General features: G+C 46.0%; 1 protein-coding gene across 11 annotated transcripts in view; it reads right to left on the reverse strand.

The window, feature by feature from the left end:
• Positions 1-26,726, reverse strand: part of Nedd4l (NEDD4 like E3 ubiquitin protein ligase) — a 317,780-nt gene that overhangs the window by 15,653 nt on the left and 275,401 nt on the right. For 7 of the 11 annotated variants that reach the window (XM_060377161.1, XM_060377167.1, XM_060377166.1 and 4 more), the window contains 9 exons: positions 25,947-26,144; positions 21,238-21,315; positions 18,956-19,010; positions 18,802-18,855; positions 14,106-14,164; positions 6,799-6,864; positions 5,157-5,386; positions 3,278-3,399; positions 394-464 (listed from right to left, as the gene is read on the reverse strand). In XM_060377161.1, the coding sequence (XP_060233144.1) occupies positions 394-464; positions 3,278-3,399; positions 5,157-5,386; positions 6,799-6,864; positions 14,106-14,164; positions 18,802-18,855; positions 18,956-19,010; positions 21,238-21,315; positions 25,947-26,144 (933 nt within the window). The remainder of the gene's footprint in view (positions 1-393; positions 465-3,277; positions 3,400-5,156; positions 5,387-6,798; positions 6,865-14,105; positions 14,165-18,801; positions 18,856-18,955; positions 19,011-21,237; positions 21,316-25,946; positions 26,145-26,726) is intronic. The other 4 variants (XM_060377163.1, XM_060377162.1, XM_060377168.1 and 1 more) reach the window with 2 other exon arrangements.

Raw genomic sequence — 26,726 nt, forward strand, 5'->3', positions numbered from 1 at the left:
ACGTCTAGGTGACTACCGTTTTGGCCTCACCGCCACCACTTTTCTGACGGCAGAAAACAGAAGGTGGGATCTTTTCCCATTGCAGATGGCGACCAAGGCCACAACGGGGTTTCAGGCGCCCCTCGCACTTGATGTGCTCATGAGGTCTCAGCTGGTTACGCAGTGGGGGCTGAGACTTGGGCGTACCCACCGTAAGCACCGTGCTTTTCGGAGACCAACCGTAATGTGCTTATTATAGAGGATCAATTAACTTTCAAGCGAGCAATTCCTCCCTCCTGTTCACTCGGGGTGGCTGTGCCTCTAACAGCTGCTGGGACTGCAAATACGGTTCCTGACATCCGCCCACATGGTGAGTACGGCCAGCGGTGGCTATGTGACGCCGCTTGTACTCACCACAGACTCCATGTCGTTCAGGGTTATCTGCTTCCCCAGCATCATCTTGTAGAACGGTCGGATGAAGAATCCTGCAATGCGGCAAAAAACTAGTTAAGCTTTAAGTCCTCGACACCGCTATGCGCCGGCAAATGAAATCAAAGAATAAACTGCTTTGCACATGAACAGGAGGTCATGACTGAAGGATCAAGGGCCTTTTAGAGTAATCCAGGAGCAAGTGAGGAGGAATACCAGATGGGTTTAACTGCTAACCTGAGATGATCTGGAATCACCCAGGAAGACAAACAAAGAGTTACCTACATCAGTTTAGCCTGTGGGCATATCTGTGACTGTTTCAATTGCTGGGTGCTGTAGGACTATCTAGCCCATTACATGAGGCATCACCCCCGAGGAAGGCAACCCGATCACGCTGGAGAGAAGAATGTGTTTATTCTCCCCATGTTCTTATCTGTGCAGGTAATCTGACCAGATGCTTGAGTCCCTGCCTTGACTTCTCCAAATGACAGACAGTAACCTGGAACTATAAGCTAGCTGAATAAGGTCCCTTTCCCCGCCAAGTTGCTTTTTGTAAGGATGTTCTATAGCAGCAGACATAAAACTGGGAAGGAGGGTTGAGGAAGCAGCGGTGTGGAGGGAGGGGGGTTTCTGTTCTGAGTTAGCAGCAGATTAAAATGGCTTCCAGGTGGCACCACCAAGCCCCGGGCCAAGCAGGAGTGTGTGGTAAAAGGCTTCTGAGAAGAACCGGTGTCAGCAGAGGGCCGTTATGCAAGCATGGTTGTCTCCGGGAGGCTGTCCAGAGGAGGACTCCTCTCAGGGCAGTGCTGAGTCAACGAAGCCAGGCAAGCTCCACCTGCCTTTCAGTGCCACTTCCTGGACAACTGGTGTTGACAGAGGCCCTGTGCAGGCTTGTGCAATTGTCCACACAGGCTGCCAAGGGCATGGGGAGGCCATGGCCGAGATGGCTACCCCATCAGGGAGATAGATTCCTAGGAGCCTGTCCACAGGAAGGCTGCACCTTTGTCTCCAGATGTGGCCCCAGGCCTCTGCAGCCGTCTTCATTTTGGCTTAGTGTAGCGCCGGGGCCACAGATGGCACACTTCAGTGAGGCAAAAGCATGATGCTGACGGGGGTGGGGTGGTGGGGGTGAGTGTGCTTTGCCAGCAGGCCATTCCTGTGCCCTGAAGGAACTGAAGACCTGTGGCTTCCTGACACATGTGATCCCCTTTGTGGAAACCACCTCAGTCACCCAGGTTCCCATCTACCCTAGCCTTGCTCCATCTTCCCACCGTGGGGCTGAGTGCCGGCCAGCCCAGGTGCCTCTGAAATGAACCTGGCTTGTGAGGCTTGTGACACTCAGCCCCGAGGTAAAGTGCGTCTGTGCCTCCTCCTGCCCAGCCAGGGGGACTAACTCTTGTGTCCCTGCAGCAGGGATGCCATCATTGCTGTCTGCTTTTCTTTCTTTTTTTTTTTTTTTTGTAATTCTACTTCTCTTTCTTTTTCTCCATTAAATATGAGGTCACTGGGGTCAGGACCACAGTCTACACATATCTACATTCCCCCAAAGCAACTAACGGTGTCTTCTTGCTTGACGGAAGATGAACGAGCTGACGCTCTCAGCACGTAGGAGGGAATGAGCAGGCTTACATAAGAGAAGGAGGAACCTGAAGTGAAAAATGAGCTGCGGCACGTAATGGACAGTCAGAAAGAAGCGCTTACTGTATACAGACACACAATGGCCACAGTCAGAAAGAAATACTTACTGTATACATAAACACATGGACAGGGTCAGCAAGAAGCGCTTACTGTATACATAAACACATGGAGAGGGTCAGCAAGAAGCGCTTACTGTATACACACGAAGAGGAAATCAGAAACAAGCACCGGTTGCGCACAGGCACCTGAACAGTCAATCAAAAGCAGCACGCACCTTACGCATACAGGGACAGAGAGAGTCAGAAACAGCACCCATCACCCCTCGGCAAAACAAAATACTGATCATCACAACTAGCTAGCCATTAGTGATACAAGTATATTAAAAGAAAAGCTTGTAGGGTCCATCAATTATTTACCAGAATAGCTCAAGCTCCACAAAAGCAATTAGCCAAATTCCCTTGCAAATTAGTCCTCTCTTCGGTAACTGAAATGTTGTCTTCGGCCATTTTACCCCCAAGTCTTACAAAATTGTTTTCTAGTGATTTTTTTTTTTTTCTCACTAATGATTCCTGTAGTGTTCTCTTATGTAAGGGCACTGCTTTTGAAACTGCCAAGTCTGTAAGAAATGTGTATGACAGGCTTTGGTACAGATGCAGGTTTGAGGCCTTCCCATACTCTGGAGTTCTCTAGTTCCTCTCGAGAAGGTCACAGCTAATTTGTTCTGTCTACCTCAGAAGACACTCTAGGGCTGAGGGCGTAGCTGAGTAATCATATTACTCTGAAATCATTAAAAACCGATCTGGGGACAAACGGAGCAATAGCAGGCTGCTGACGGATTAGATCATTTCAATTAACTTTTCAATTAACTCTTCCATCTGTCGCTGAGTCTTGCTCTCTCTCACTAGAGGAAAGGGGTCCTGAAAGAAACATATGGAACGACTTATGCATCACTCTGACCAGTTAAAAAATAAGTATAGGCGGATGCTTTGTCTTCAGCGCCCAAGACTGTGTCAGTGTTACAGGAAAACGGCAAAATAACACATGTACGCTGGGGCTCTCAGGGAATGTGTAGGGTTCCGGGTTCAAGCTCCAGGAAGGAAAAACAAAAATCAGCTACAGAGAACCAGTGATGCCCTCACTTGTTATCTACACATGGGCCGAGACGCTGGATGGTAGCTCTAGAAACAGGGCTGCCTTTCCTTTCTTACCACGAGGCTCTGGAGTAACTTACCATCTAAGAGTTTCCCGTGAAACACCGCCAAGCCAGCGACCCTTCCAATGAATGTGAAGTAGGAGAGGTGGTCTTCGTTACAGAGGCCGGAGTTGGGATTGATCTGGAGCGTGTAGTTGTCACTTTGGGGAGGGAAAGAGGGAGGTCCAATCACACTCAGAATGAAAGAAATGCAAGAGGCTGAACTTTTCCTTTGCCTCACATCACGCCACTACTTGCAGCCTTGGGGACTTTGTGGCAACGGATAGGATTCAACCCATCTGATAAGCCCCCGTTTCTGTCACTGACAGTTACAGGATACTGGAGCAGGTGACATATGGAAACTGCTAGAAGTTGCCTAATTTCTGTCTGTAGAAATGTCATTTTTTGGCATGATAGCTCAGTCATAAGATACTTGACCTACAAACATGAAGGCTTCCAGTTTGATCCCCAGAACACCATTTTAAAAAGCTGGGTGCTGTGGTGGTGACTCACATTTGTAATCCCAGGGCTGAGGAAGCTGAAACAGATGGATCCCTGGGGGCTTTCTGGCTGCCTAGCTACTTGTTAAGTTCCAGGCCAGTGAGAGACTGTCTTAAAACACAAGGCGGGGGTACCCGTGGTTGTCCTTTGGTCCTCATACATAAGTGTACACAAGTGCTTGTGTACTTCCACACATGAACACATACATACAGACAGACACATACACAATGTCAACTGCAAATGAGTCAACCAGAGAGCTTGAGAAGATGAGAATGCGCACAGTGTAAAAGGGTATGCAGACATCCTCAAGGACACAAGTTCTGTAGATGGTTTCTGTGACCAAAGAAAGGTAATTCCTCTGAGAAGCTTTTGACTTGGGAATGTTCCCTATAGGTCCAACACTCGGTTTACCTGATCTCAAGAGCCTGGGGAGAAGAACATGGCCATCTCAACCACGCAAACCCCAGGGCACACTCAGTGGTTGCGCTGGTCTTACAATCATGAGGACAAGGGGCGTTCACCTCGGCAGCACAGACTGATTTTCTAGGAAGTATCTTGGAGATGTGGGGACCGGCTCCTACTCTACTTTTAACTTCAGTGGCGTTAGCAGAGGACTCTCTCAGAAGCCTCACTAAGAACTTCTACTAACCAACGTGATTTCTGGCACATCAACTGACTGTCCTGGGACAGTCTTCCAAATGGGCCCTACGATACAGGTACCAGGAGGAAGATGAAGAAGCAGCCGACTGCAGTCCACACTGGAACAATGCTAAGTAAATATCTCTGTGTTTTTTATTTTGGCCAAGATCAACTAATCTACTGGGAGTTCAAGATCAGCCTCAAGCTCTTGACCATTCCCAGTCTGTAGGAAAAAGGAGCCTAATGTTTGCTTAAAAAAAAAACAGCAACAATTTAATCTGCCTCAGTTCCCTTGCTGGGAAACGATGAAATCCTTGTGTAAGGCGCAGCCTTGTTCTTTTATGTATTGTCCTTTGTGTCCCAAGCATGGGTCTTCAAAAACACTCATAACTTGTCTTTTACATAGCATGATTTCAGAAACAATTCTGGGTCACATGACTCTGAATTCGGACACTAACAACCCTTCCCTTAAATCAGAATGGCGTCTCAGGTGAAGATTTCCCTGCTCCCTCCATTAATTACGTATATGCCACAATATATTTTCAGTTTCAATTCTGCGAGCCAAACTGACAAACTGAACACTTTCAGGTGTTGGCGGCGTACAGTACTTCACCATGCTGGATCAGAAGCTCGTTTTTAGACTTGTAAGGGGGTTAAGGAACGGAGGAGTTGAAATCTCAAATGGGTATTACTTGTCTTTTAACTATGGTTTCCTTAAGAAGGACGCCAGACCAGCTGCAGGGGAGGCCACACGCTGCAACGTCCTCCATGTACTTACGTGGCAGAGTACTCAAAGAGGCCGTAGTAGGGGTTGAACATCTCTTTGGACAGCAGGAAGAACCATTCTCTGGCTACGCCCCCATAGTCCAGGCCTTTCTCGGACTCAAACTCAATCCATAGTCTAGCCTTCAGGACATCAGGTCTCTTCACAGACATGATCCTCCGGTAGGACTCTTCAAATATGTTGTTTCTGTGAAGTTTCATTTCAAACCTGTTTGGAATATCAGCCTAGACGAAAGACAGAAAGAGAAGTCCATGATCATACGGCACCCCCCCCCCCACACCTGTGCACACAGAGCCCTGCCTTATAGGAAAATAGCGTGAGGGTAGAGACAGTGGGCAGCCTGCACCCTCCACTGAGATCTCCTTTACGGAGAATCTCACAGCCAAGATGGGGCACACGGAAGCATCCAGGAAGAGCTGCTCAGGCCGAGCCGCTCTTCAGGAGAGCATCGGCTGAGTCCAGAAACTCGTCCTTACCACTATGTAAGGCATGGGTACTTCTTCGACAGGCATCTTGGAATGTTGGTTCAATCAAAGAAAGAAAGACTTTTTCCCAGGTAATCAATCAAACCTTTTAAGTTTGATTCCAGCTCTAGGCAAGCTTGAATCAGTCTCATCTTTGGTAGGGACTACAGCTGGAATGTGCGGCCCGTGATGCCTGCAAGTTCACTGTGCCGCCGTGGGGAGTGGGAGCCTCATCCTGCTAAGTTTGGGTGAAACATCCCTGGACCCAAAGTTGACTGAGTGTGACCCAGCACTTGGGTGAGGGGTGCAGATGGCCTTCTGGAAGGATGAGGTCCAGGTTGGCCTTGCCCTAGATGGGCATCAGCCGAGGGGGAGGACGCGGATGCCTCACAAAGAAGCTGCATGCTCCAGTGCGAGCTTTGAGGGCAAAGAGTCTCCAGTTATAAATGAATGAAGATCTGTGGGGAGGAGGATTCTGAGCGACAGCAGAGAGGGGTGGGCCACCTCAAGCCAAGGAGGAGTTATGCTGGGGCTCACACTCTCCTTGCCCAGAGGTATCAAGTTTCTGAGCCAACCGAGGCAAAACTGAGATCCACACCAGGGATGTAATGAGCACAGAGACGTAAGGTTGGGGGTGGGGAGGCACGCCAAGGGTAAACACAGTAGTGACTCAGCACTGCCTGTAAAAACCTTCCAGGGCCTCTTGGCTGCAAACTGTTAGTAATAACAACAACAACAACAGAAATAATAATAATAATAATCAGAACCACTCTAGGGCTCAACACTATGAAGTCTTATATGTTGAAACTTCAATGTTAAAATATGCATGCTATATGGTTAAAATTCCACCTCCAAACATAAAGAGATGTAACTTGCTGTGGCCTCCCCAGATTTCTTGACTTTGGTCTTGAGTTATTTTCTATTCCATAAGAATATGACTTTAAAATGTATCATGTAAGAAATCGCCCCTCAGGTGATTTGTTATGTATTCCTGAGTTAATCTCCACTTACCATTTCTGTTAAAAAAGAAAATTCAGACTGATGATCTGGGTGGACCAGACGTCAGTGAAAAAAGGAAGCATACATATACAAGTCACAAACAGGCTGTTCTCAGTGAGGTAACTGGTGACGGAAACAGACTCAAACAGCTTTAGGAAGAGCTGATTACTCACAGGTTTCTTTAATTTCTTCCTAAAGTAGTCATATTTCTGCTTAAATTCTCTGGAGTACGGAACAGCCTGCAAGAGAAATTCATACACACAGACAATGTAAACATGACTGAAGTTTTACATATAGTGAGCCAATGTTGGCAGAGTTTCGTGAATCGCAAATCTTAAATACTCATTTTCTGTATTTTCTACAGAAAAATCTGCATAATGTCTGCACAGTCCTAGATGTGATGAGAGCTAATCTGCACAACTAGACTGATCGCCAAGAATGCTCTTAGGCTCACACTGCACAAGCCAGATACGCGCTCTATATGAATTTTGCCAGAGTATGAGCCAGGGCAACACACACAGATACATAGATACCTGTGTAAAAGCATCTTTTACATGTATATCATTTCCCTCTCCTGGAGTTCAGTGTTAGTGACTACGGCACCTTAACATACAACCCCAAGTGATACATACTAGTCACTCAAAAAGTCTTTGTGGGAAGCCAAGCATATTACTCATGTTAGAGAGTCATTCTTCAGGAGGCGAGGCAGGAGGATGGTGAGTGCAAGAGCATCCTGGTCTATACACATCAAGATGCTGCCTGTCTTAGAACATTAAGCAAAGGGGGCATGACACAGTGGTAAGCCTGGGTTCCATCCCTAGTACCACAAAATCAACACGCATCCCAGACAAACTAGCGGAGAAATATCATCAGCAGAAAGGGCAGTAGCCTGATACCTCTTTCAGGCAGCAGAAGAGCCAAGTAAATGGCATTTTGGAAAAGACTTAGATTGAGGAGTCACGAAGTTTACCTTTCACTTGGTGTCCTGGTTGGCTTTAAGTGTCCACTTGAGTAACTGCCTAAACGGGATTGGTCTACGTCTGACGAGGGACTGTTGTGGTTGATTGCCAGTTTCTCTAGGAGTGCCCTAGCCTTCTATGGGCAGCACCATTCCCGGGGAAGGTGATTTTGGGTTGTATAGGAAAGCTAGGTAAGCATGAGCCTCTGTGAGCCAACAAACAGCATCCCTCACGGAATGGAAGTAACGCTGTATTGAACAGCAGGCAGGCTTGCCTTCAAGTCTTGCCTTGATGGACTGTAAAGTGATCTGTAAGCTCCCCCAGGTGGCTTTGGCTCAAGTTATTTATAACAGTAACAGCAATGAAGCTAGGACACTTGGGCAAGAATTCCTTCTCTATGAAGCAAAAGTGGCTCCACTGGGGTGGGCTCAGGGCGTCAGTCAGATGTAACTATCCAAAAGTTTTGATATCCTAGCCAGGTGCCACCTGAGAGGCTGGGGCAAATGATCATGAATTTGAGACCAGCCTGGGCCACATAACAAGGCTGACTCAGAAGCGAACAACACATTGAAAGTCCTTTCATGTCTTGTGGCAAAGTAATATTTGAATGTGGCTATTTAAATGACCTTTATAACTACGTTGAAAAGTAGCTTAGAGTCCAACCACTGCCTGGAGGTGACTGCAAAGGTCTGTGATTCTTTTAAGAAGCAAAGTGGACTGATACTGTGTCTAATGACATCTCAGCAACTACCTCAGTCAGAACAACTCACTGCCTTTTAGCAGACTTATAAACTCGCGCAGTGAGTACCTATGCTGCCATCATTTGAGGCTAATAATTCATGCCAACCCTCAGCAAAGCACCCCTAGACTCCAGCTGTTTGGTCTGGACCACAAAGAGAGAGAATAAAGAGCAAAACCTTTGTCCTCCACCTTCTGTTTTAAAGCATAGTCACACAAATAGCTGACTCCCCCCCCACTGTCCCCCTCCCCAAAGCCTCTATGCTTTATAGAAAAGTTCACTGGTTTTGAATACAAGAGCAATGAAGACATTCTATTCATAAATGATGCTTAAGGATGTTCTAAAGACAATCCATATGGCCTATGGTCGTCTTTCTGTCTGCAGGCCTGTCTTCATGTGGGTTTCCACTGAGGCTGAGAGCTGACCATACTTCCTATGCCTTTCAGGTAAGTTGTACCTGAGGAAATCATGTATGAGTTCCGACACTTGCCAGCACACAGACACCAGCCCAAGAACAAGGACACAGGATTCTGACATAAACTAAGATGATATCATCATGGACTTTCTTTCAGCACTGCATTCCATCACAAATGACATTTTCTTCACATCCCTATGTGCTGACTTTCTCTCTGGTGGCTGGTATTCTTGAGGTTCTCTCTGCCTGGCACTTCAAGCACTAAAAAAAGATATGACTGAACATAAAACAAAGTCCTCTCCCAGTTCCCTCCTGGAGCTTATGCTGGCGGAGGGACACAGATAGCAAGAAAGTAGTTAATCAGAAAGCCACACCAGGGAATCAGCCTAGCTATTCATCAACAGATGAATGATAGAGAAAACATGGGGTACACACAGAATGCAACTGTACATACAATACAGCTGTAAAGAATGAGATTATGTCACTTGGGTAGAATCAGAACCCGTGGTAAATGAATAAGCCAGTCTCAGAAGGAGAACAGATAGAACATTTTCTCTTTCATACAGAACCTAGATTAAACAAAACTGAAAATAGAAGGGTGATTATTTGGTAACTGGGTAACTGGGATGAGATTAGCAGTAGGGGGAAGGGAGGATGAGAGAGGACAATGGGGAAGGGATGTGAGTACTATTAGTATTATATATATATATATTCTCATATATAATATATGAAATATATGTATGCACGTATGTATGAAAATGTCATAGTGAAGACTACTTTGCACAATTAATACATGAAAAGGGAGAACACAAAAAGGAATGAATGAATAGAGTCAGGTGGTAAGGGGAAAACTGGTGGATATTTGGAGGGTTATTTTCTGGGAGCCTAGGGGGGACAGCTCTGAGGTACCTCTAAGCAGAAACTAGAGAGATGGAATGAAACAGATGGGGAACAGTGAAGAACGAGCCCTAGGGAGGAAAAACCTTTGGTTGATAGTCAAGATTACCTGTGACTGAAACTGGGGTCAGGAGGGGTTGAGGGGTGAGGCAAGGAGCCCCTCCACCATTTTCTCCCACTGGCTTAGGCAGACAACTTTACCAGCTAGCTCTGTGGTACATCTTCGCAACTAAGAAACGTTTCCTCAGTTATGTAAAAAGAATCTGACTTGGAGCTTTGCCTCCACTATCATATGGTGACTCCATCTAAATTCTTTGCATATGTGTAGATATTTTAGGAAGCTTCTACAGTAGTTGGCTTTCATATGGTTTTTAAAAAAAAATCTTTAGTGTTAGTTTCCTTCCCCCCTTTACCCTGCTCTTCTATCCCCCTCCCCATTCAATCCTACTCCAGTTTCCTCTTTATCTCTCCGTAACAATATACTCTAGTCCCCCTTCCTTCTGAGATCCCCTCTTCTCTGTTCTCTCACTAAGGTACCTATGATTACTTAGATTGAACCACACACTGACTGAAAGCTTAAGAGCTAACATCCACGGAATAAGATTCTATGCAATAGCTGCCTTTGGGATCTGGGCTGCCGGGTTCAGGAAGAATGTTTCTAGTTTCATTTATTTACTTGCAGATTTTATTTTTCTTAACAGCTGGATACTATTTCATTGTGTAAATGTTCCACATTTCCATTATCCATTCATCAGCTGATGGACATGTAGGCCTTTCCCAATGTTTGGCTATTGTGAATAGAGCAGCAATGAACATGGGTGGGCAATTATTTGTAGTATGACATGTGAGTCTTTTGGTATATGCCCCAAAACAGTATAGGCTGACCTTGAGGTAGATTGATTCTTAGCTTCCTAAGAACTGATTTCATAGCAACTGTATAAGCTGGCAGTCTTAACAGCAATGGATACATGAAAAAAATTATAAAAACCTTAAAGAGGGAGCTGAAGAGATGGCTCAGTGGTTAAGAACACTATCTGCTCTTCCAGAGGTCCTGAGTTCGATTCCCGGCAACCACATGGTGGCTCACAACCATCTATAATGTGATCCAGTGTCTTCTTCTGGCATGCAGGTGTACATGCAGATAAGAGTACTTACACACACACACACACACACACACACACACACACACACACACCTTAAAGAATTAACTAGACGAGTTAAGTAATAACTCAAAATACAGCCAAGGAGGGAGGAAGGATATTCCTAAGGACAAGAACAAAGATGGAAAGGAATGCAAACTTTTGGCTAGAGTAAGGATGGGAGAAAGTTTGGGAAGAAATAACTAAGGATTTACTAGAACAGAGGACAGATATAATGAGCCCACCCCCTAATCTATGAATGATTATTCTTAGTCCAATGTGAAATACACAATTTGACATGTGTTTGTGAGCTTCCGGAACATCAAAGATAATGAGAAAAAAACCAAGGAAGAAATATTTGTCCTCCAAGAAATGGCAATCAGATTGGCAGCAAATTTTTAATGTCTGGAGGCCAAAAGATATGGGAGAACATCTGGGTGGTGGTGGGGGGAGGGGGAAGAAGAGGACCAGAAGAAATATAACAGAATTATGTAATCAGTAGTAGAACTGAAAAGGCCAGCCAGATTATCTCTCAGCACCTGTAGCTCACTGGCAAACCCCACCAGGTACCCCCTGGCTGATGAGAGTGTTCTTAGCAAGAAAGATCTTAGGACTTTCCCTGACTATAAATTTCAGGGGGTCACACCTCTGAGTCAGATGTCTGCTTTCTAAGCCGAATGTAGGAATGACACTAGGATAGTCAGGGAGTCACCAGAGCTGACGCCTGAGCCATAGCTTTCCAACATCTTCTCAACAGGTTTTTAAAGACGGAAGAGACTCAGGTTGATTGGCATGCGTTTATTATCCTTGACCTAACAAATGACATCATCCTATAAATGCATGGTTTTGCAGCCTATAAAGAGGAAGGGAGGAGTGTTTTTCTCTTAAGGAGCTTGTATCCACACTTGGGTGCAAGGCATGTCTGGTTGGCCCCTTCACCACATGACCTAGTCAATTCCAAATCCCATTTTCTCTATCTCCAACCCTGCCCCTCTGAAGATTGCCTCCAAGGCCCAGTTCCCCATTTCTGGCATTCCTGAAGACTGCCCCAACCCCCTCATCTGGAGTCACCAGCTTCCAAGCCCCTGCCCCAGATGGCCATATCTGGGCACAGGTCTGCATTTTCCTTTGCCTGCTCTCCCCACCATTGTCTGGGTGGGACTTCCTCTGGTTCCCCTGAGGCAAGGAGCCCCAGTTCCCAAATCAACCTGCCCCTTTTAAACTTTCAATCTGATTTGGTACCAAAACTCAGAAGCTGAGTCCCCATCTGGTGGCCTTCCCGATCTCTCCTGGCCACAAGGGAGATCTGCTTCTCTCCTCCTAGCCTTTTCTCTGCCTGAGGCAGACCCAGTGAGTAACCGTCCCCAGCTACTGCCTACTTCCAGGTCCAGGACCCTTTGGACTTCCTCTGCTGGAGGTCTTCCCAAACAAAGACCAGGTCTTTCTTCTGGGGGAGCCTCTGATAAGTGACATCTTATTTCCGGTTAGCAACCCCCCACCTCCACCTCAAAAAGAAAGAAAGAAAGAAAGAAAGAAAGAAAGAAAGAAAAGAAAAATAGAAAAAGAAAACCCGTCCTAGGATGCTACCTTCATAGATTTGGGATCTCCGGCAAAGGCTGGGAAGATGGACACTGCTGGGTCTAAAATGGATCCCCAGACACCTCTTGGATGTCTGTTGCAAAATTCACCTAAACCGGGGTCGTCCCAGAACCTGTGTAACTCTGCAGCCCTTCCCTGTCTCCTTCCCAGCAAAACACCGCTTCACGCCTAAACTATCTCAGTTCCCCGGGTACTCACCTACGCTCTCCTGCTGTTGTATCCCTGGGCATCTGACTTGGCCCGGGGTCTAAGTGCCTCACCTCTGACCGGGTGCAGGCTCTGAAGGATCTACAGCTGCTAACTACAGAGGACCAGATGCTTTCACTTTTGGGCCTGGTGGGGTTCTCCAGACAATGGATCCCCAATTTTGCTATTACAGCTAAGCCTCTGTGCCAGGCAGCCACAGAGACCCCCACAGGGCTCCTCACCCACTAGCGGCCATCACTTTTATTTTTTTATTTTTATTTTTTTTTGACTCTGGGATGTCCTGGCACTCACAGACTCCACCCACCCCTACCCTCTTTACCAATGAGAGGATGGGAGTGGTCACAGCTGTTTTAGGCCCACTCATAAGGGCGTACTTAGCTTTCTTGCTCAAATAGCTAGATCACTGTGTGTGGATGACAGCCGAGTCAGAGCCATAGCAGAGTCAGCTTAACTCACCAGTGAGGCTCTCAAGGCCACCCTGTTCGAGCTTATCACACTATACTCCACCCAGTACCTCTCAGACCCATTCCTCCCTCTCCCCCCATGGAGCCCTCACGGATTCAAACCTTTCACCTTCTATTTCTAGAAACCCCCCAAACTACCCTCACCTCCAGTTTTGCCCTAAACCCCGCCCTGCCCCAATAACATCCAATGTCAGCAGGAAGTTCGTTTATTATCAACAAAAGGCTGGGATGTTGGCCCTCAGGCCGGGGACAAGCAGCTGAGGTCCTTTTCAACCTAAGTGTTGCCCCCAGGTCTTCCCAGCATGCCTCAGTCCCTGCCTGTTACAGGGCATGCTGAACTTCCCAGCTCAGGGGCTGGGCTCCCCCAGAAATTCTTTCCTATATAATCTGGACGTTTTGGTGTGTCACGGGTCCTCCCCCACTCCCCTACCTCTCCACCCCACGTTTGAGCACTCTTTCTCTTCCCCCTCCCTTTTGTCCCCCTTCCCATGACAACTTTCCTGGCTCCTCTCCTTGGGACCAGTAAGCCTGCCCAAGAGCTGCATCCAATAAACCTGCCTTTATATAATCTGGCTTGGATTGGATCATTTCACCAGCAGAGAATAATTTATAGCAGGATAATTTATCAATGTATTTCTATTTTTCTGAGGGCTTCTCTTTCTCCTAATTCTCATGTTTATCCCTGTATTAAAAATATCTTTAACAACCCTTCATTACAGTTAAAAAAAGACAATCCTGATTACACATTTAAACCTTTTACAAAGGGCCAGGAAGGAAAAAAAACAAACAACAACAACAACAACAAAAAAAACGTTACAAAGGACCAGGAAGAAAACGCTTCAATCTGCTATTATCACACCATTTTCTCTTCCTTTCTAATCCTAGTCCCAAGTGAAGGCTCATGCAGCTGTAACACATCTGGAAAACTCACTGAAGAGCTGGGATGAATCTTAAACTACTCAATTTCACCAGTCTCTTGGTATCACCATAGCCACACACAAGAACTGTATGTACTACGCAGCGATAAGCTCATACAAAGGGGAGGAACGGAGAATACTGACCGGACCAGTGATGGCTGGGTTCTGTAGTCTCGGATCTTCCCACTGGGTAATTTTACTATCTGAAAACAGTAAAAACACCTGCGCGTTAGTTCTAGCCTCTTCTGTATATAGGGTGTTTAAGAACAATTTCCTTTTCTAAAGCCCCTTTGACTTGACCCCAGGGAGAATTTAGTATTTGGGGTTAGAAGGTAACTGCTGTACATGGCAAACATATATTTGATTAGTTAAAAACAATAATAACAAATGCACAACAAAAGTAAAACCATCCCTGTGCAGTTCTGGATGAGCAGCCTAGTAAATCTGCAATTATAAACTCCTTTACTCACAAGGATTTATAACTCGGTCTTGGTTTTCAAAAGGCCTAAGACGATTCCGTTCCCTTGAAAGCTAACACATACACTTTAAAAAAAAAAAAAAGTAGACTACTTCTTAAAATTTGCTTATGATGTAGAAAAACTGCTTTCAAGCAGAGAGCAAAGGTGGAGACACATACACGCGCGCGCACGCTCGAACTCACACAGGAATTAGAGCAGAGCAAGATTTCAGAGAAAGGTTCCCTGGCAGCCTGCTGGCTGGGCAGGGCCAGTTTCCTTTCTTCCAAAAGAAGCGGTGAGATCAAAACTGCTTAACACCAGGTATGCCGTAACTGGCCCAGGTGGTCCTGTAGGGTTTCATCTGCGCATGACTGAGTGCTTCAGGACGGCCTGCGCATGCGTGCGGCATCCGGTGGAGGTATGTCTGGGGGACTCAGGAAGAAAAGGGAGTGGAAAGGGCAGGTTGGGGTATAACAGGTTACTTTTATTTTTGAAGGAAAAAAAAAAGTAGGGGGGGATATTTCTTGAAAAATCACTGTGTTCATTTTCAGCCTGCTAGTGAGCTGATATCAACTCACAGAGTCAACTCTAACAAGCACCTCAGTTAGTTTTTTAAACTCTGACGTTACTAACGCCATGAAAGCAGAGGTGCTACCAAGATGCTCTAGGGTGATTATGATTAAAGCAGACAAGAAGACATGTATGGAAATGCCAGGATGGAACCCATTACTCTGTGTAATGAAAACACACTCATGGTGCACATTTAAGACAAAAAACGAAACCCTAAGACTACGCATCTATGATGCTTATTTCATTTTGGTTTGGCAGAAAAAGTGCATGACTGAAAAGCTCAGCTGCCTCAGGGAACACTGGCGGATGCAGGTGCTATTTCAGGTTGCTTAGCTGCTAAAAAGAGGAGACTTCAGAAAGCCAACGCTGGTACTGAGGTGGAAAAATAATAAAACAAGATAACAGTCACAGAACGTGGTGGGACACAGCTGGACGGAACCGTGCCTTTCTATAGCAGTCTGGGTAATAACCGCTGACTGGGTGTTTGTCATCAAAATAAACCCAACCTCTCCCAACACCGGACTTTCAAATCTTCTCACCAGACTGGAATATCAGACTCCACCTGACACCTGCACTGGGGTTCCCTGAGAGCCTGGAGCAGGTGATCAGCCACCCCACGGTGTCACCTGACACTCCAGTCAGCAGCCTGAGGATTAATCTGGATGGCTGATTTGATTGAACTGAGATCAGTGAAGCAAACCTCTGGGTGTGTCTGTGGGGGCTTTTCCAGAGAGGATTAACTGGGGAGACGGGAGCGGGTGTGTGTGTGTGTGGAGTGGGAGGGGAGAACTGCCAGAACATGGGCAGCTCCATCCTACATGCTGGGCGTGAGGACCGATTAAAAGGGGGAGAAACGAGAGCGGCCATCAGCTTAGACATCCTGTCATTCTCTTCCTGTCTGGATGATGAATAGCTCTGGCATGGTTGGCTACCACAACTATGGTAGGTCCAGAAGCAATGGAGTAAAGGACTAGCTAGACCTCTGAAACTGTGAGCCTAAAAAAAAAAAAGTCTTTCTCCTTTAAGCTGCTTGTGCCAGGTACCTGTCACAATGACTAAAGTCTGACTAACAAAAGCAGTATCATAACCCACTGACTACCAAAATCCAAAACCTGACCATGTCCTTGCCTGTCCTTGGTGATCATCAAAGCGTCATCACTTCTCTTCTGGCTGGGGGGGGGGGCACAGGTCTGTTTCTTGGACTATTCTATGGTCCAGACTAGCTTCCACTCAAGATTTCCTGCACAGGTCTGCCCAGAGTTTATTCTCAGGAATACATCTGACTGCTGTCCTTGGACCCTGGGAAAGACCTCTGAAGCTCCTACTGTCTGTAGAGTGCATCCAAGTCCTCATACTCTCAGATACCTGTCACCTTGGCTTGGGTACCATGCCAGCCTCCTTTGCATGCCAGCCAGGGCTGCTTTCCCTTGATGATGGGTACAGTATGGCCAGTCACGCTCCTGTAAATGTCCTTACACATACAAACAAAGCGTGACCAAGGCTTTAGGGTTTTGAGGGGCAGAGCCCATGAGGCAGTCTCCACTTCCAGTGTGGGATCTGCTGGCCATATCTGGTTTGTCCTAACACTGATTTCCACCATGCCCTTCAGAGTGAATCCTGCTCAAAATCTGTCCTAAAGGGGACACATCCCACAAAGCCATCTTCAGCCACCAGTAAACAGGTTTACCTTCCAGCATAATATGGAAGACATGTCTCTCTACCAGACCCTTGAGGATAGCGTTGTAGGTAGCTATCTGATCCCATAACCCCTCTCCACTGATGACTATGTCCCAGCACCTGACAGGAACTTCAGGTGTTATCTTTGTAATGACTGAATGAAGCCAACAGTGAGAAAAAAATAAAGTCTTTCCCAAACAGTCTGAGCGCTTGGAACCACACACGTTTTCCTGGAGCTACAGAAGGAATCTGCTGTGAGGTGTGCAAACAGGTGGATGAGTGGCAGACGGGTAGACAGAGTTTTAAAAAGAGCTTCAGATCTCAACATGCTTTTTAACCTCCGAGATACTACATTTCAAATCAAATGACAAGAGGGAAGCAAAGGGGCGAGAAGCCCAGCCATTTAGCCTCTGCTCCCAGATTTGGTTACTGTGGGCAGGGTGGAGGAACACAAAATTTCATGGAATTTTTCTTGTAACTTTTGTACCTGAGATACCATTGGCCAATTCTGTGGTACTTCTGGGCACAACTGGTCTGTTAAAAAAATTTTTCCCCAAGAGCACTAGAGATTTCATTCTAGATATTTCTTGAACACCACATAGAAGGAGCTCATCAATAATTATCCATCAAATGAATCAAGGCCGGCACTCCAGTGTCTGGTGCTTTTGAAAGCCTGCCTCTCAAGTCAACCACTGGTAACGTGGGCCATACCAACGACACTTGGGGTGAAGGCTGGTTCCAACCTGTGTGCATGATGGCAGCAAAGGGAGATGGTGGATTTTGCCAGCCAACTGTCTGTACGGCAAGAGACTTCACTCAGAAGATAAGGAAACCCCTAAACCTATCTGCCAGGTGAGTAAAGCTGTTTGGGGGAGTACCCGAAACAAAGCCTTTGAAAAAGACAGGGACTATTACTTCACACGCTAGACTTGGAGGGAGAGGCAGAAGAGCTTTCACTGGCGTATGTTGTCCACAGGGCAGACTGGTAAATTACGGAGAACTGTTTTTAGTAGCACTACAAAGGTAACCTCTTCCCCATTTTAGGAAGCTCTCAGAATTTAGAATAAAACAGTATTCCAGGGGGAAGCAGCACATGCACATCCACGGAAGCGTTTGCGCTGACACTGTGCTGTATGCTCACAGGACAGTGCTGGAAAGTACATAACTCACTATTTTTTCTAATCAAGCACAAAATCAAAGTCTGCATAGCTTGAAATAATCTGATTTTGGTCCAAGGGTGGCACTGTCCCCTAAACATTCTGGGTTTTGGCTGGGTGTTCTCACTGACTTCAAGCCCATCAACCTTCATGTCTGAAGACAGGTTCTTGGAGTATATGAGGTCTTCTAGCGACACTCGGAGGAGCGGACCCGCCCACCCCATGGCCACTGGCCTGGGTAGCGCTGCCCGGGGACAGGCTTCCCAGCAAAAGGCTCATCACTTTGTTTGGTTATCAAAACCTGAAGCCTGGAGCTCACTTCCTGCTAAGTGAACTAAGTGAAAAGAAAGAACAAAATACTACCAACTGCACACAGATTTGAACTTTATCTGGAGCCTTCTTTTAGGCTTTCCTTTTTTCTTTCTTTCTTTGGAAAGTTTTAGTCCTTCATGAATATAATTTCATGAAGAACAAACCATCTAAAAACAAATACAAAACGCAAAATCTCCCCCAGCCCTCTAGAACCAATTCCCTGGCTAAAAGAAAAGACATATTAGTTTAACTTCCAGATGAAATGAGAAACCACGCATATATTCTTGGATGCTAAAGCAGGTATCTTCAGCAAATGGACTGAGGTTTCAGGGAAACAGCTACATACATCATTAGTGTGCTGGGTGCAAGGAAACATGCCATGATAGAAAATAAGGTCAGAATAGGCATCGCTAAAGCCAGTGTTTTGAAAGCATAGATAGCTGAAAACACTGCTTGAGAAGATTTATTTCTTTTAAACTAAATCATTACTTCTAATCTTATTTTCTATTTCCAGAGTGTATTTATTAAAAGCGCAAATATCAAGGGACTGTCAATAACAACAAAAATTTTTTTTTAAATTATAAAAAAGTTAATAGGTCACAAGATCAAATTGGGTGAAAGCCTGATGGGCTACTTGGAAGCAAACTCGGGGTGAAGGCACAGTACCGTATAAGGGCACTGACTCTCTGGTGTCATTCTCTCCACATAACACCTGGCTGCCTGGACAGGGAGTAAAACGACATAGCTTCACCATCACAGCTGCGTCACCCTCCCCTTCCTGCACCCTGTCACACCTGTGGGCCCAGCGGCGTCCACTTACTGTGGTCGATGTAAAATGTGCGGCCATCCAAGTGGATCCTCTCTTCCCAACCGGGCTGGCATCCGGGAAGAGGAGGGGGAGAGAACACGAGCATCAGTCAGCAGTTCCCAAATCCCAGGGGATACTGAAAACTCCAGGAACCTTCTTGAGTCTCCTCTGCTAGGGACATCTTCACACTGAGAATACTCCAAGTGACGCTAATGCAGGGGCACAGCTAACAAGTCGCATAGCGGCCAACGTCTCCCAAGCTTTTACTGTATGAAGGACCAGAAACGGCGCCCTGAGGGCACCGCCGCAACTGTTCAAGGGGTCAGTGTGAGGGCTAGAGAGATGGCTCGAGCAAAGAGCACCTGCTGTTCTCGAGGAGGACCTGGGTTTGTTTCCCAGCACCCACTGTGTCTCAAAACCATCCATGACTCCAGTTCCAGGGAACCTGACGGTGTCTTTTGTGGGCGTGACTTTTGGGGGCACCCAGGGGACACATAGTGTGTATACACACAGGTCAGGCAAAACTATAATACACATAAAAAAAAAAATCTAAGTAATATTTTTAAAAGATTTCAGCATGAGGAGTTCATTTGGTTAAAATACCTACTGCGTACTTCAGGGAAGGAGTAGGGGCTTATAACTGTGTAGCACACAGTGGCAGAGTAACCTAGAGTTCCCCCCTCTGCTTAACTGTGTGGATGTACATGTATATGCAGGCGCGTGTGCACAGGGGTGGTGGGAATGGGTCCTGAGGCCTGAGGTGGTTGTCTGGTATCATCCTTGTTTGTTCTCTAGCCTAACAAGGAAGGGCCCCTTGGAGAACCTGGCGCTTGTCTTTTTGGCTGGCCTGCTAGCCAGCTTATTCTGCCTTTCTGCCTCCATGCCCCCTCCCCCATAGAGCTTACATGAAGGATGCCACACCACCCATGGGGCTTCCATGTGGGCTCTGGGGAGCTGAACCCCAGTCTTCACACTTTGACAGCCAGGGCTTTCCCTGCTGAGTCACAGCCCCAACAACTGGGTGCTTCTTAGGATTCGCTCGGCATGCCTCACCTGACTCAGAAATACATAAGATTCAGAGAACAGATTTTCTCTTTTTTGGCGGGAGGGCAAGGAAGGATGCCATGTGTATATGTTTCAGGTGTACATGCCCACGTGTGTGGGAGTGTGAGGAGGACGCTGCGTGCCCTGTTCATACTGCACCTTATTCCTTTGAGACGAGGTCTTACTGTGCTTGGAGCTACTCTAGCCAGCAAGCTCCAGTTATCCTCCAGGCTTCCCCATGCTGTAGTACCAGGGGCTACAGGTGTTCATGGGCCCAGGTCTAGTGTTCCATGTGGGTTCCAGGAATTCTGACTAGGATTCCAATATATGTTCAGCGAGCACTCTTTTACACTGGGCCATCTCCCCAGAGATTTTTTTTTTATATATATATATGTTAAGAAGGCTCTCATCCTTGTAAAATAATAACAATTCCCATTTAAAAACAGTTTGTTAGAGGTTGGGCATAGTGGTGCATCTCTGCTATCCGAGTGCCTGGGAAGTAAGAGCAGGAGGTTTTGAGTTCTAGGCTGGCCTTGGCTGTCTAAAAAGAAATATAATAGTAATACTAGAACCCCAAACTAAAAACCAAACCAAAGCCAACCCTATCTCCATATCTCCAGTCTTTTTTTTTTTTTTTTTTTTTTATGATGGCTGGGCTGTTGAAGAAGGCAGACAGTAAAATTTTCATCCCAAACTAAGCACAGACCAAATTATACCATGCTCCCAGAGACGAATGAAATTATAAAACAAAACAAAAATCAAAACCACACTGCCACAGGTTTATAAAGAGTCCATAACAAAGGCAGAAAAAGAATCTACTTAAAGAATCCACTTAAAAGAATCTACAGGTTAAGTGACATAGAGAAAGTTTCTGTGATTATTTTCTTTCAATAGTATATTCATGGCTTTTGTCCTTATGACTTAGCAGTATGGCCAGAGCTCAGTAGCTGCTAAGTTACAAAATAAATGCATGCTGCTTAAATTGGCACCTGTAGTATATGCCTCTTGTACATGCCCTAGATCAAAACTAACTTCCACTAATGGCTAATAATTAAAAGTCTTCTTTTACATGTACTGGTATTGCATATACTGTAATGTACCTTTCAAAGTGCCCAAACATCTGGCCCTCTTAAGGAACACTGACCAATGGACCCAGAGAGCCTTGGGGAGATCCGCAGGCCTCTCCATGAACACTGAGAGATGATAAGAACACATTTCTGGACCATTTCATGTTTCTGTGGTATACTCACAGGAAGTGGACCCAGGTCATTAGGGTTTAAAGATGCTTTTGACCGCATATGTACTGGAAATTTCAGCCGTGGGTCTTCCTGCAGAAAAAACATGGCAGCTGTTAAGAGGGACTCCCTGTGTATACTCATTGGCACCTTCCCTTCCTTCATGTTTCTTTGGTAGAGGAAGCCTGACTACCATATCTCGAGAAAGCAGAACAAACACTTCAATGAGAGGTTAACTGACTCTCCAAGACTTAGAGAAGGTGACGGGGGAAAGGCAACTGGACAGAATGGAGGATGCATGGCTGTCCTCCAGAGAAGGAGAAGGGTGAGTGGTCACGGCCTCTAAATGATGACCCTTTGAGAACAGCTACTTGGGTATCCCCAACTCCTTCTGAATCTGCCTGAATCTGAATCTGAAAATGTGCTATTCCAGAGTCAACCTGCTTTATCATATGAAATCATACATGCGGCAGCAGGCAACCTGAATGAGACTACTGACCGAGTTCTGATGGTTAGGTTCTCATTCATGTCTTAACATGACTCTTAAAAAATATGCTGCCTAGAGGCTGAAGAAAAATCAAGGAAAGAGAAATAAATACTCTGGAATCTTTGGTCATGTTTTATCATTTGCAAAGAATAATTAGACATCTGATCTTGTAACATCCCTTGTCTCTGATGATGATGATGATGATGATGATTATTATTATTATTATATGTCTCTGTTTCTTTAGATGAGGAAAACAGTATCAGAGACCCAGATTCTCAAACTGACTTGCCCTCATGTAGGGCCAATTAGAATGTGATGGGACTTAAGAGAATCCAAAGCTTTTAAACTCAAAAGATTAGAAAACAAATAAAACTCAGAATGATAGCCAGTCAACCGGAACAATAACACCATCCAGGCAGGTAAAAGCAAACCGTTGAGACATCTGACACTAGCTCCATTTCATCAAAGGAAAAAAAAAATACTGCTGCCAAATTACCCAAAGGCTGACTGCTTCATCAATTTCCCAGATCAACAGTGAAAGCCAGGAGCCCTGGATTATAACAAAGTGAGAGGTTTGTGGAAATGGCAAGAATAAATCGGAGCACAAACAGTACAAGTAGCCCTGTCTGCTGTAAGAGAGAGCAGGTTTTAATTGAAGACATAAATCATCACAGTGCTTTGTGCTGAATGTTGACCCTGAAGCTAATGCATCTTTCAAGAGGCCCAGATGTAGCATTTCCAGCATTCTGTAGCACTCTTGCAGCACATGGAGTTATGCCAAGTTTAGGACTTAGAGAGGCCAAGAAGCTGATGACCAGGATACCACTTGGAGGGGGTTAACTGGACAGAAGACTTAAATGAACTCCACCAAAGCTATCCACTTAGTATTTACACAGCAGCTGCCTGGGACCCTTGAAACCCCAGGCTGCCCATGACTAAGCCAGGTTTACAGAAAGCCCAGGATGTTTATTAGGAGGTGGGGATCCTGGGTGCTCGGACAGGAAGGGCCAGACATGGAGTGAAGGGAACTGTGCAAGACAGCTGGCTCCGCTGGCCACAGAGAGGTGATGCAGAGAAGAAAAAAAAAAAAAGAGATTAAGATTAATAAAAAGTATCAGGTCCTGGGGGAGTGGAAAGGGGCCAGAGGGTTAAATAAGCTCAGCTGTGCAGGTCTGCTAAAGTGGCTTTGTATGGAAACCATACTTCAGAGCATGGGTAGGCCAAGACTCATATTTTATTGTAGTAGCAGTAGCCAAAAAAAAAAAAAAGTGGCTGCAGCTGCCAGCAGTTCATGGGACAGACCAAGGGGAAGGCATCTCTGCAGCTGAAGCAGAAGTGACAGACATGGCAGGTAAGGTCTGATAGCACTTGAGGACAATACTGCAATAATGATAAGATAGAATACTAATGAGGTCTTCAATGCTAAAAACATCAACCGATCAAGTAGATAAAACCACACCAGGCTGTTTCTCGACTTCCTCTGTGGGGTGTGTGTGTTTATGCGTAAAAGAAAGCCTTCCTGATTTTTAAAAAAATACATAAAACAGCAATACTAATTGGTTAAAGAAAATCCTAAATGTGCTTTTCCCCTTTCTTCTCACCAGTCACACCTAGGTTACAGTCACTCTTGTTCTTATCAACTCGGGTATTGTAATTTAACTTAAGGCCTAAAGTTTGTGGCTGTAGAAACAGGCCGATGCTTTTCCCTGTGGAAGGCGTCCGTATGGCAACACACATGCTTTCGGCTGCTCCCTTAACAAGAGGGAAGGAAGAAAGCTGAGGTCTCTTAGTGAGTGCATTGCTGCTGGTGAGGCCAAAGCCATCCATTATTATTGTTTTTTAAAAAATGTGGTCAGATCTAATTCCAGTTATCACCTGTGTGAATAAAGACTGTGCATTGTAGATATGGTTCTAACTGACTTTCATTCTCCTGGTGTATATGCTAGCCTGAGCCTTCTCATGCTTCCAGTGAAGTTCAAGAACCAGCGATACAGGGTGAAAGGGGCAGTGGTATTTTCACTGTTCCCAGGTTGCCCTGCCAGTTGTTTTCCTTTCTTCTGTTCAAACTCTCAAATCTATGAAGCATGCGCTGCCTTGCCATTGAGCCCCATAATGCTGATGACAATCGTGCCCGAATTCAGAAAAAGTCTTCACTTTCTGCCTTTTTCCACCCTCCATCCAGGCAGACATGCAATTCTGAATCTATTTTTCCCAATGAGAATGCTGTACGGTGTCTTTGTCTGGATGAGATAACACAGCCTATCGGCACATTTGCCTGGCTCAGGAAGGGAGGCAACTTGAGGGGCTTCCAGTGGTTGCTCAGGAGTTTTCAGTGGCAGCAGCCATGACGTGTTTTAATAAATTAAATGTTCAAGTGAGTGAATGGGTCAAAAGCAAGAATCTGAATAAAAAGAGACAACTGGTGATCAGAAGCAGGTTTCATTGGCATCTGTGCCGCAATAAATAAGGCCGGTGCTATTTAAAATCAAACCTGCCCAGCTGCAGTTACACTGCAGTTGGGGCGTGAAAGGCTGTGAAAAGGTTAGGGGATTTGATTACTAAGCTAGTTCACATTACTAAAATCATAGCTTATGTTGGCAAGCCACAGTGGCTCCATTCACTAATCCTCTGACTTTTATGATATTTATCCCCTGTCTCTGGATCTCCAGTTTCTGGCTAAGGGTTTGCAATCCCAGCAGCGCTATGGAAAAATGGGAACACCAGAAGGACAGCTGAGGTTCTGTGTCAATGACAAAAATTAAAAATAAAATGTAAATAAAAAGACCCTAAACCGATCTCCATGGTTCTATTTGCTAAAAAGCTGCTCTCTTCTTAGCTGGCCCACAAGCCTGTAATACTATCTTCCCACTCCAAGGTGAGTCAAACAAACCTTCATGTCATTCTATGCTTCAGAAGTAGTTATCAGTTTACCAAGTGGATGTCATCAGATCTCCATGGTAAGGCCCTTGGCAGGTAAGTAAATTCCTTTTCTGCAAAACAGGGCAGGGCCCTGAGAATGGTTTGGTTCTCACTGCGGGGTATCTGGAAATGCATTTCTGATCATCGGTATATCGGAAGGGTGATGGCAGCCATTAGCTTTCCACATGCCACAGAGGAAGGCACAGGCCTGCCCCAGCTGCCAAGAATGCCCTCGTTAGGACACACTGCACCTCAGGCCTTCAGGGAGCACACTGCCCTCTAGACCAATTCTCAAGGGATTGAATTAACATTACACCACAGACTGGGTGTAAATGATAGCCAAGGTCACCTTGGTTGAAGCCTTTTCCTTAACATAATACCGCTGTTCCATCACAACTAGAAACAGGAATTGGAAGTGCACGTGATCTGGGGAAAAACTCCTATCAGTTCTGAGCAAGAAGCACAGATGTTGCAACATTAATCCTTGAGTTTGTTCTACCCAATCAGATAGGGCAGGCAGAAAAAACGAAGTTCCTGTTGCATCCAAACTAACAAGAGATGCAAATTCAGGGGAATTACGGGGCTAGGGGCCAGGCAACAGAGGAACACTGACGTTTAGGAGTGCTCTATGCTGCCTTGAGAAAGCTAGCTCTGGCTAGGCTGAAGAAACGGAGAGCTGACAGAGGGACACAGATGCTCATTCACCTTGGCTTCATCTCATCTCTCCTCAGCGCAACACACAGGCTCTTTCACACACGTGACTTGAGAAAGATCACCACGGCAAGAAAATCAGTTTTGTCAAAACGCTCACTGGGAAGAACGGTCAGGTCTTAACCAGTTCATTTGGGTGATCTTTTAATCCACTGAGGATGATGGAAAGAAAATGTAGCACAGTCATAGAAAATGCTATGTGAGATGACCACTAGAGCGAAGGCTCTTCTTACAAAAGGGGTGTATGGCAAAGAGAGACAGGGAAAACATTAGTTTTAAACACTACCATTCCTAATACAGTTATGAAGAGCATGAGATGTGCTACAGTAATGTCAAAAGGCTAGCAATGTGAGGGCTACCCTTCCCCCCAACTGGGACAAATTACTAACACCAGAGCTTTCCAGAAGTGCCAGGCTGGTACAGCACCCCAGTGGCCAGCAGCTGGGCCTGAGCATCTGGGAAGCCCACCCGCTCCTCAGGACACTTGCTTAAGAGCTGCTGATGAAACTCCTCTACAGGGACCGCACGGATTGGTTTGAGTCAGAAAGGAGAAGAGTTAACCAGAGCTCGCAGTGAAAACGGTGCCAAATAAAAGCAGCAGCCTTACCCATGTTGTAGTCTTTGTGTTATGGTCAATGAAGAAGGGTCGGCCGTTTGGCGCTATCCGCATCTCCCAGCCTGGCGGCAGGAAGCTCTGTGTGACTTTGTGTTGTGGTTTGGGGGAGTTGTAAGGTGATGGCTGAGGGGACTGTGGGTTGGATAGGGTATCTTTCACAGCACGGCGTATGGGTGAGTCCTTGGCACCCTAGGAACAATAACGAGTGTTAGAACTCTTCGCCACGGGCCAAGCCAACCTGTCACAGCACAGCTGGTACCGCGGAGAGTTTTTCCTCAGAGACTGACGCGGGAGAGACTCCCTCAAACCCCCATTTCGACACCTACTTTCAAACCAACCCTAACCTTATGCCTTTCTATTGGTTAGATACAACAATACAACAATATCCAGGATGAATAGCCACAATTCTCCGCAGTCATGCCTGCCAAAAATTACCACGTTACGGGTGCAGACTTCAGAGCAAGGTGAGTCCTTGCTCTCGAAGAGCCCACAGTCTTCGGAACACACTACCGGGTTTGAGAGCCCGGAGGGAGACCCCCCTCCCCCCGTCGGTGGAGGCAGCCACCAGGAGTGACAGTTGTCAGCCCACATCCCCAACAGTCTAGAGGCGCTGTCACCTACTCCTGCTGTGTAGGAGCTTGCCTCAGGGCCCTTTAATTTACTCATTTATTCTCTGGCTTTTCTAAGGGTCTGCCATTCGTGATGTTCAGGGCTGCCACGAAAACACAAAGAGTAGAGCGCACAAGCAGATGTCCAGCAATGTGACTTAAG

Source organism: Meriones unguiculatus, chromosome 2 (genome assembly GCF_030254825.1).
Source record: "Meriones unguiculatus strain TT.TT164.6M chromosome 2, Bangor_MerUng_6.1, whole genome shotgun sequence".
NCBI lineage: Eukaryota > Metazoa > Chordata > Mammalia > Rodentia > Muridae > Meriones > Meriones unguiculatus.